The following is a 10736-nucleotide window of genomic DNA, read 5'->3' as shown; positions in this document are numbered from 1 at the left end:
AAGTTTAAATATCTCGAAAACTACTCGATAGATTTTGTTTATATTTTACCTCAATATGGAGACTACTTTTGTCTATAATTGTATGGAATTTCGTATAAATCTGTCGAGTAGAAAACGAGATATTTAGAGTTAACTTTTGGTTTCGTTTGAAACAGTGAAATCTTTAAGTTTAAATATCTCGAAAACTACTCGATAGATTTTGTTTATATTTTACCTCAATATGGAGACTACTTTTGTCTATAATTGTATGGAATTTCGTTCCGTTTGAAACAGTGAAATCTTTAACTTCAAATATCTCGAAAACTACACGATAGATTTTGTTTATATTTTACCTGCATATAGAGACTACTTTTGTCTATAATTGTATTGAATTTCGTAAAAATCTGTCGAGTAGTAAACGAGATATTTAGTGTTAAATTTTGGTTTCGTTTGAAACAGTGAAATATTCAACTTCAAATATCTCAAAAACTACTCGATAGATATTGTTTATATTTTACCTCAATATGGAGACTACTTTTGTCTATAATTATATGGAATTTTGTATAAATCTGTCGAGTAGGATACGAGATATTTAGAGTTAAATTTTGGTTTCGTTTGATACAGTAAAATCTTCAACTTCAAATATCTGGAAAACTACTCGATAGATTTTGTTTATATTTTACCTTTATATGGACACTACTATTGTCTATAATTGGGTAAAATGTCGTATAAATCTGTCGAGTAGTAAACGAGATATTTAGTGTTAAATTTTGGTTTCGTTTGAAACAGTGAAATCTTCAACTTCAAATATCTGGAAAACTACTCGATAGATTTTGTTTATATTTTACCTGAATATGGAGACTACTTTTGTCTATAATTGTATAAAATTTCGTATAAATCTGTCGAGTAGTAAACGAGATATTTAGTGTTAAATTTTGGTTTCGTTTGAAACAGTGAAATCTTTAAGTTTAAATATCTCGAAAACTACTCGATAGATTTTGTTTATATTTTACCTCAATATGGAGACTACTTTTGTCTATAATTGTATGGAATTTCGTTCCGTTTGAAACAGTGAAATCTTTAACTTCAAATATCTCGAAAACTACACGATAGATTTTGTTTATATTTTACCTGCATATAGAGACTACTTTTGTCTATAATTGTATTGAATTTCGTAAAAATCTGTCGAGTAGTAAACGAGATATTTAGTGTTAAATTTTGGTTTCGTTTGAAACAGTGAAATCTTCAACTTCAAATATCTCCAAAACTACTCGATAGATTTTGTTTATATTTTACCTCTATATGGAGACTACTTTTGTCTATAATTGTATAAAATTTCGTATAAATCTGTCGAGTAGGAAACCAGACATTTAGTGTTAAATTTTGGTTTCGTTTGAAACAGTGAAATATTCAACTTCAAATATCTCCAAAACTGCTCGATAGATTTTGTTTATATTTTACCTCAATGTGGAGACTACTTTTGTCTATAATTGTATTGAATTTCGAAAAAATCTGTCGAGTAGTAAACGAGATATTTAGTGTTAAATTTTGGTTTCGTTTGAAACAGTGAAATCTTTAACTTCAAATATCTCGAAAACTACACGATAGATTTTGTTTATATTTTACCTCTATATGGAGACTACTTTTGTCTATAATTGTATTGAATTTCGTATAAATCTGTCGAGTAGGAAACCAGACATTTAGTGTTAAATTTTGGTTTCGTTTGAAACAGTGAAATATTCAACTTCAAATATCTCCAAAACTGCTCGATAGATTTTGTTTATATTTTACCTCAATGTGGAGACTACTTTTGTCTATAATTGTATTGAATTTCGAAAAAATCTGTCGAGTAGTAAACGAGATATTTAGTGTTAAATTTTGGTTTCGTTTGAAACAGTGAAATCTTTAACTTCAAATATCTCGAAAACTACACGATAGATTTTGTTTATATTTTACCTCTATATGGAGACTACTTTTGTCTATAATTGTATAAAATTTCGTATAAATCTGTCGAGTAGTAAACGAGATATTTAGTGTTAAATTTTGGTTTCGTTTGAAACAGTGAAATCTTCAACTTCAAATATCTCCAAAACTACTCGATAGATTTTGTTTATATTTTACCTCAATGTGGAGACTACTTTTGTCTATAATTGTATTGAATTTCGTAAAAATCTGTCGAGTAGAAAACGTGATATTTAGAGTTAAATTTTGGTGTCGTTTGAAACAGTGAAATCTTCAAGTTCAAATATCTCGCAAACTACTCGATAGATTTGGTTCATATTTTACCTGTATATGGAGACATCTATTGTCTATAATTGTATGAAATTTCGTATAAATCTGTCGAGTAGGAAACGAGATATTTAGAGGTTTTAAATAACCCGGCGATAACTAAAGGGTACAAAAAGAAATGGACATTCAGACTGTAACACCAAAAACACCATTGATGCGATACAAACAAGAGAAAAATAAGGTGTTTAAAACCACTGTACCTTTAATAAAAAACACAAAGGAACCTAACCAACACAGGAAGGTATGTTCTTTTTAAAAGAGACCAAAAAGCGGAAAATATGGAATCTAATTTCAACTATAATTATACAAATTGCATAATGAAACCTGAAACTAGCAGATTAATCGTAGTAATAAATCTAATTGAGAACAGTCTTAGAATATGGAAGAAGTAAGTAATTCACCAATTTGTATAACTTATTGTGGACAAATTAATAAATGAGGACGAGAGAGAACAACCAACTACCTAAGGATACACAGTAAAATTGACATCATTAAAAATAGTTGTTATAGTTTTGCATAGTTTACACATTACCCTAAACTTTGACTCCAAATATCTCCATTCCTAATCATCAAAAATCTACCAAATTTTGCTCACAAATAGAGAACTTCTTTCTGCCTTTACAATCGATAGAAAAACCAACTTCATATACCAAATAGAACCAAAGATTCAGGCTGTTAAAGTTTTGCATTGTTTAAATTACCCTAAACTTTGACTCGAAATATCTCCATTCCTAATAGACAGATATGTACCAAACTTAGCTTATTATTAATTTCGCCATCTTTTTCGACGAAAGAGGAAGGATAAGTTATCAGATAAAAAGGGCAAAAAATATATAAATATTTCGATTTCCAAAGAAAAAAGTTTTTTATTGTAAAAAAACACAAAATATCGAAATCAGTCTTAAGAAAATAATGTATCTACTTATATTTTCTCGATGATTCGATAATGATTCCTAAGAAATCATATCTGCTTAATTTGTTATTACAAAAATGAAATAAATCTTACTTAAAACAGTATTCATTATTTCAAGGAATTTATGTTACAATTTGTTAAGTAGAAACTCTTAAAATTTAAGTTAAAGGAGAGCTGCCATAATGAAGAATTTCTTATTGCATTAAACTAATACATCTTAAAAATCAAAGGAACAGTTTCTTTTTTAAGGAAAAAAAAAAAATTGAAAACAAAATCTAAAAAGTTAAGAAATTAATGCAATGTCATTCCATTTTCTTTTTTTATTAACTCTTGTAATTGTTTTTTCAAGAAAGCAATTTCTTCATCTTTCGCCTGGGATTCCTTTTTCAGTTCTTGTATTAATTCATTTTGTTGTACAACTAATTTTAATGTATCCACATTCTGTAGGTCTTCGACGCTTTTAAGTAGTTCGGATGAGGTAGGTCTGTGTTTGATAGGTGTCACAGTTTCGCTCATTATTTCAGTCTGGAAAAAAAAGGGGAAAAGAACAAATCAATATTTCAGCTTTAATTTTTCAGTCCCAGTAAAATAATGTGACAATTAATATATGACTAATATTATAACTTTTAACGTCTTGTGACAGAATGTAGGTAGCTGTTTCTTTAATTGTTTATTCAAGATGGGCGTCCTTGACCCAAACAATCCCTAAACTCTTAATTTAACTTATAACCTCCAAAGATGTTCATAATAAGTGGAAACCAGCTGGTCACCTTAAAGTATCTTCTCAAATCAATCAGGAACGAATCTCTGAATGACTTTCTCCTGCTTGATCATGGTTTAATATATTTTCGAATATTCTCCATCTAGTACTTACAAACCTTGGACAGAAACATAAGAATTGTATCACTGATTCTCCTACTACTTTAATTCTGCATTCGCCGACACATAGCGCCTATGTTCAAGTGTTCCTATGTTGAACAAGTATCCCGCAACTATGGCATGACCAGGGCCGGATTTTCCAATAGGCTAACTAGACTTCAGCCTAGGGGCCTGAAGATCAAGAGGGGCCTACATTCAAATTGTTAGCAAAAATTAAAATTACACTATTCTAAAAACAGTGAACACTGAAACACTGCTTTAGTGATGTATCAACGTAGTGATCTATTTTATTATCTCTCATGTAATTTACAAACTTAAAAATTGAAAGTGAAAGGGCCTCATAAGTGGGCCCATAAGCCTAGGGCCCCTTTTCATCTAAATCCAGCCCTGGGCATGACCAATAATCAATCAGCCCTAAAATTGTCCTTAAATCAAAGTAATCAACTCTAAAAGAAAAAAAAAGGGCTTGCTTTTAAAATCTCCAGATTGAAAGCAAGTCAAATGCTGACTTCACTGGTCTTGTCATTTCATTTATTTCTCATTCTTTAATTTTGGTGCCCCTAAATTCCTCCGAAATAGATGTCGCAGTTTCTGGTACATATGGGATGAATCTATCTTCGCTAGACCATTCCCAAAATTAACTCTCATCCAGGGATCTATAAGAATATCACATTCAATGTCGTCTTCTTTTGCACGGTATAGTACTAACTTTTCAAGCTCCCAAAGATGCTTGATTTTCAGAAAACCTTCTAAACTCCTAATCAACCCTTAGCATGCTACATTCAAGAATCGCCATGACTTCTCGCTCATGAAACAAAGTGAATCATTCGACCGTGCAGTAGACTTACATCAATGTCTTCTATTATTTTCTAAATACCAGCTCCTTTGTGGCCAATACTCTCGTGTCTTGATGTGTCCGTGAAATAAACCAATGACCCTGGGTTAGTAGTCGCGTCAGAAACCTTATTTTCTAATCACTTAAACGAACTTTTATAATTTTATTGATTTATCTCATGCTTTTAAGCGATTCACATTTTTAGCTCGAATTCGTTACAGCAAAATAAAGAAGACAACCTTTTAAAGGAAAATTTTATTTTCTTAATTGTTAATTGCACCCAATTTTAAAATAATAATCAAAGGCCATGTTTTCTTCTTGTTTTATTTGCTGTATTTGATTGGTTAATCACCATTAATGTTGAACACCATTCGATCAATGGAGTTCCAGGCTGGTTTTTGCTGACTGCACGAGATTCCAATAGAATATTGCGCCCCTAATAAGGATACCTATTGATCTCTTCATATGTGATAATTGCTTACAAAATCTCTTCTTTTGCTCGCTAATTCGTCACAAGCTATTAGGTACAAGGTCAAACAATCAGGCTGACTGCAGAATTAATCCGTCAAGGCCGTGGGGCTATAAGGATGATTGTAGGCCTATTAACTGGGCCACTGCAGGCTCAGAAAACACATGCATCGCATGGGCCTGGCAGATGATAGCCTCTGTAGGTTCTGTCAGGAGGAAGAGGAGGAAACGGCACTGCATTTGTTGTGTCAGTGTGAGGGGCTTGTCTGGCTAAGGATGTTACTTCTCGGGGAGGAAAAACCAAGGCCTGAGAGCTTTACCCAAGAGTCACTCTCCAGCATTAAGAGTCTGATTAAAAGGACAGGTCTGGAGGGCGGAGGTTTAGAGTGAGGGGAGCCACAATAGATCCAAAGGGGTCGCAGTGGCGTTGGCCTTGAGGTCGCCCTAGCCTAATCTAATCTAATCTAGCAACTCTTATTTCACTTCCGTTACTGTTTATTCAAGTGAAATGCTTATGTCGGCTTTCGTTTAAATGATCACAACTCAGATTAATTAATGGAACCAATTGGAAGGAAACAAACAAACTTACCAATTCTGGATAAACAGTGGTAAGATGTGCAGGTATATGACCAGATCTCAGTTCACCTACAACTTTAGATCTTTCCATGTCCGTTTTGAAAGGTTCCAGGAGCTCCAAAAGAATTATTCCCAAACTATAAACATCGCTCTAATTTGGAAAGAAAAAAAACTATTTAGAAAAACGAAGTTTACCACATCCTATTACAACAATAAATATTTTTTAAAATACAAAACCTTAGGATGACATGTTCCTTGGAGTTGTTCTGGTGCAGCATACAGTCTGGTACCCACTTGTCCACGAGGATGCGTGGCGATCACTGACAAAGATGTTGCTGGATGAGTAAGCAAGCAACAGGCAAGGCCAAAATCGCCCACTTGTACTTCATTCAGGTCTGAACTTACAAAAATATTGCTGGGCTGTAATGATTGAATAATGTTGTTGAATACTTAAATGAAATTATTGACTAAAACTTAAGGATTCTGACCCATTTAACAACAAACTCTCGAGTTTCAACATTCTCATGTGAATTTGGCCAGAAAGGAAGTTAATTATTGGGAAAAATATTAATAACTTTACGTTTGTAATAATTTTCTTAGATGAAAACTTTAAAACATTAAAAATTACAACTTTTATTTGAACAGTTTACTCGGAAAATGTATGACGGATCAACTTCTTCTGAAATTTTGGAGGCACCATAACCCCTTTTAAGAAAAAAAGAAAAAATCTATAACGCCAAGATAATACTCGTACCATTTACCTTAATATCATGATGCACAATGCCTTGAGAATGAATATATTCTACACCTTTAACGATCTTCTTAAATATTTCTACACATTGATGGACGTTTATTTCTAGATTCTTTAATTGATTCCTTTGATCAAGCCAATAGCGTAATGTTCTTTCGCACAACTGCATCTGTATGTACAAGGTTGCGCTTTGTTTTGGTAAGTTGAATTCTTTTTCTGAATAACTGAATTGGTAAAACTGAAATTAAAAATTATAAAAATAAATAAATAAAATAATTGAATAATGGCTAAGTTTAATAATCGGACAAGAAAGAAGAATGGTTAAGCTAATTCCAATTCTGGAATGTAACAGTGCGATCCCACAAAAGCTCAATTGAACTGTTCTCCAAGAATGATAATTTAATAAAAGTAAACGAACAAACCTTTTTCTTACAGACGATTCCATCAATAGGCTTTAAAGAACCACCAACTGGGGGCGTTGGTTGTGATATTGATTCACTTTCATCAATTACACTTACACTTTTCTCCGATCCTTCAAAGACTACATCAAAAGAGCCATCATTGTCTTCTTGATTAGTACCACCAAATAAATCACTTCTACTGTAATTGAAAAAAAAAAAATATAAAACTATTTTTATAGACTTCGAAAAAAATCATTCATAGTATGTATATGTCATTCTTATTGCGTCAGAGGCAAATTAATCTATGTGGTGTTGAGATTTGAAATTCTTCCCATATTTTAACGTCTCGGACTACGATTCTGACGTAACAATGCTAACTCACTACACTGATTGACTTAAGCCAACAATTATAGCGAGGAGATGATAAAATAAATGAAGTTGAAATCTCCTTGTTTCTGATAAATTTACCTCTGATGATGGATGGAAATCCGAAACCTATCAGAGATGCAATGAACATGTATGCTAGGATCTACCCAAATTTTCAATAAATTATTTATTTCATTCAAACTTACTCTCCATTAAGTATAGCCGGTACTTCATGTCTTTTAGTTTCTTTTATACTTCGTACTTCATCCAAAGGCTCTAACCAAGCCGCTTTATAAGAAACTATATTGGCATTATTTAATTTAGCTAGCATTTTTACTTCTCTCAAGTTCTGCATAAAGTCATTCACACTCTGATATCTGGAATAAAAAAAAAAAATGGTTTAATTTTTAATTTATTTATCTATACTTACAAGTTTATGCTCAGAGAGACTGAACAGATTTCATCTACTGTGGCATAAAAGGTTTGTCAAGTGAATCTCGGCGTAAAGTGAGGAAAAAAGAGAAGATGTTAACGAGATGAATTGCAGTTTATGAACTGCAAAACAGAAATAACTCAAAAACAACTTATCGAAACTTTATATAAGTAAAAGAAATTACGTCATTAACACTTAAAGTCGTTAAAAATTTAAAGAATTGCATACACCTCCTTGGGACTTGTGTCACTTAATATGGCGCATGAAAAACGAATGCATAATACTGGAAATTTTCTTGGCAAAATGGCTCTAATGTTACTACATAAGATCTAATAATTATTATTATAAAAATTTTCTCTCTAAACAACTGGCATAAAATATATCATACCTTAATAATATTTTCTTTACTGCATAAATTTCTCCGTCGAGTTTATGCTGTGCTTTGTACACATGTCCAAATCCTCCTTTGGCTATAAATTCTAGTTCCTCGAATTCTGTACTGTATCTTGACCATTCTAGAACTCCGCTACATGATAGATACAGCTGGCCTCTGTTTTTGGAATAGAATAAGTGTAAAAATATTTATTGAAAATGAAATTCAAAATTTATTACTATTCTTTATTGTATTTCCAGATCCAGGAACTTTTATCCTTGAGATTAAGTACTACTCTCAAACAATCAGACTACTGGATTTCATCCCTTACGCGGCGTTTATACCGTTTATTGGATCATTAAGTTTTAGAAATATATTCAGGGATCCAAATCAAATATTATGATCACATAGAGCAAATCACTAATTACTTTATCCAAAGTTTACTTAACCACAAATGATATGAACCAGGGGTACTCATGCGAATAGAAGAGGGTTTTCAACGGTACGGCAATTTTAGCATTAATATTTACACGATTTATTTTTTCAATTTAAACTAACTGAATAAAAGTCTACCAGGCAGTACAGAAAAGAAATAAAACAAACTTACGTCCATTTTGGAAATAAAGCAGTTTTTTCAGCAGCAGTAGTTTTCGCAATTGCCAATAACTGATATAAAGCTTTTTGATAATGACTTCTCATAAACTGAAACTCATCTCTTTCATAACTTTCTCCAATTAAATTCATTTCATGTAATTTCTCGCATACAGCTAACATAAAAATAATAATTATAATACAATTATTAATGAGATAAAAAATTCAATAATAAATTAAAATAGAATATTAGTAATAAAATTGTTTACTTAAATATAATTGTTTCTGATTGTGAGGATCCTTTTCCATTAGCTTACATAATTGTTCAATTAATGATTCTACAAGAAGGCTTGAAGGAGAAAAATTTTGTATTTCTTGGTTATTAACGCCTACAGCAACTGTACAATTTTCACCTAGAATTCAAAGGATTATTTTAAATAATAGGGCTAAAGTCTAGTACAGTAGATTCTCTACTGCATTAGTCCCAAGGTACTAACAAAATAAAACTCTGATAAACTAGATGTTAGTTGTTTTTAATAATGGTTCAGTAAATAGTAAAAACTTCGTTATAAGAAAACATGACCCCTTAAAATCAATTATCGAGTTAAGACAGTTTTTAAACTAAAGCTGTTGGTTATTCATCAAAGTTAAGAAAAATTAAGACATTTCTTATATTACCTGAAAATACATCAACAATCAATTTGCAATATAAATTGTTGAAGTATTTTCTTTTCAGTAAGGATTCTTAATTTTAACACTTGAACTATACATTGTATACCAACTAAACTAGACTTTTAACCAAAATATTTAATAAATACGTTGAGCAATATTCAAACAATTCACTGAATTTTTTTTTTTAATTAAAATAAAACATTACAATCAATCCAGCTGAAGATCAGTTAAAAGCAACATTAAGCTTTATGTTTCCCTTCTAATATTGATCTTTCTTAATGTATTAATACAAATCAGCTTCAAGGAATCGCGATTCAAAGTTTCAAATAACATGTTTTACTGCCAAATGGACTATTTCTCTCACATGACCCGTTAGATCTAAAACATTATATTTCCAGGTAAAATGCCAGGCAAAAAAAAACCTGCATTTTTACTAGTTTAAATATTTTAGCTGAAAATACACATATATTAGCTGGAGGCCAATTGGGGAAGGTTTTTAACAGACCAACATAAAACTGTTTAATTATTAAAAGAATACCAAAGTATATTTTCAATTTATTAAATTATTCTTAATATAGTTTCGCATTGTGGAGGTGCTGCTGCTCCACTAAGTGCCACATTGACGAAGACTTTTATGTCCTAATTCACGTCAACCATTCATTTTACTGTTAACTATTATTGATCAACGCATTGGTATACCTAGCATCTAATTAATTCGACAGCATCTACTTTGTTTTTGTAAAAGTTGAAACAAAGTTCTTTCTATCTGGTTTTGCCTTTAACTAAAAAAAAGATGAATCTTTCTGCCAGTTCGATTATCTAACTAATTAAACTAATTAACTAGAGCGTTTAAAAATTGTAACTTACCTCTATCAAAAGATGATACGGTTCTGAGAGAAGAAAATTCTGATTCTTCGTTCCTCATCTTTTTTAATACAGTAAATTTACAACAAAAAGTTCTGGTGTTCTTGCTAAAAACAGAGTCAATTTAGTACCCATAGCAAACAGATTTGATGCGTGTAAACTAAATTTTTTCTCTTTTTTAATTTACAGAACTTTTCATTTTGAAAATACAAAAATTAGGTCACAGTTCTACGATAACGTACTGTAGTCAAAATTGAATCATAAATAGAAGTAACCTTCATTTGAATGTTGTTCATAACCTTTACTTATGATGTAATTGTTAAGTAAACGAGGCATAAAGATTTAT

At 31.3% G+C, this 10736-nt stretch overlaps 1 protein-coding gene across 2 annotated transcripts; it reads right to left on the bottom strand.

Annotated features, from left to right (window-relative positions):
• Window positions 1-3108: 3108 nt before the first annotated feature.
• On the bottom strand, window positions 3109-10659 carry LOC141459671 (eukaryotic translation initiation factor 2-alpha kinase 1-like). Of its 2 annotated transcripts, XM_074139017.1 has the most exons (11): window positions 10633-10651; window positions 10394-10497; window positions 9124-9267; window positions 8871-9030; window positions 8279-8440; window positions 7664-7834; window positions 7113-7290; window positions 6701-6928; window positions 6177-6359; window positions 5953-6090; window positions 3109-3706 (listed from the first exon to the last, which is right to left on the bottom strand). In XM_074139017.1, exons 2-11 carry the CDS (start codon window positions 10449-10451, stop codon window positions 3473-3475), a joined length of 1656 nt encoding a protein of 551 aa, XP_073995118.1. In that variant the 5' UTR covers window positions 10452-10497; window positions 10633-10651; the 3' UTR covers window positions 3109-3472. The 2 variants fall into 2 exon arrangements, with proteins under 2 accessions (XP_073995118.1, XP_073995117.1); XM_074139016.1 differs by having other exon boundaries at window positions 10394-10659.
• Between the last annotated feature and the right edge of the window lie 77 nt (window positions 10660-10736).

This window comes from Rhodnius prolixus, unplaced genomic scaffold (genome assembly GCF_049639745.1).
Source record: "Rhodnius prolixus isolate KJV_2025 unplaced genomic scaffold, Rpr scaffold_17, whole genome shotgun sequence".
Taxonomy (NCBI): Eukaryota; Metazoa; Arthropoda; class Insecta; order Hemiptera; family Reduviidae; genus Rhodnius; species Rhodnius prolixus.
This window is presented reverse-complemented; position numbering and strand designations above follow the sequence as displayed.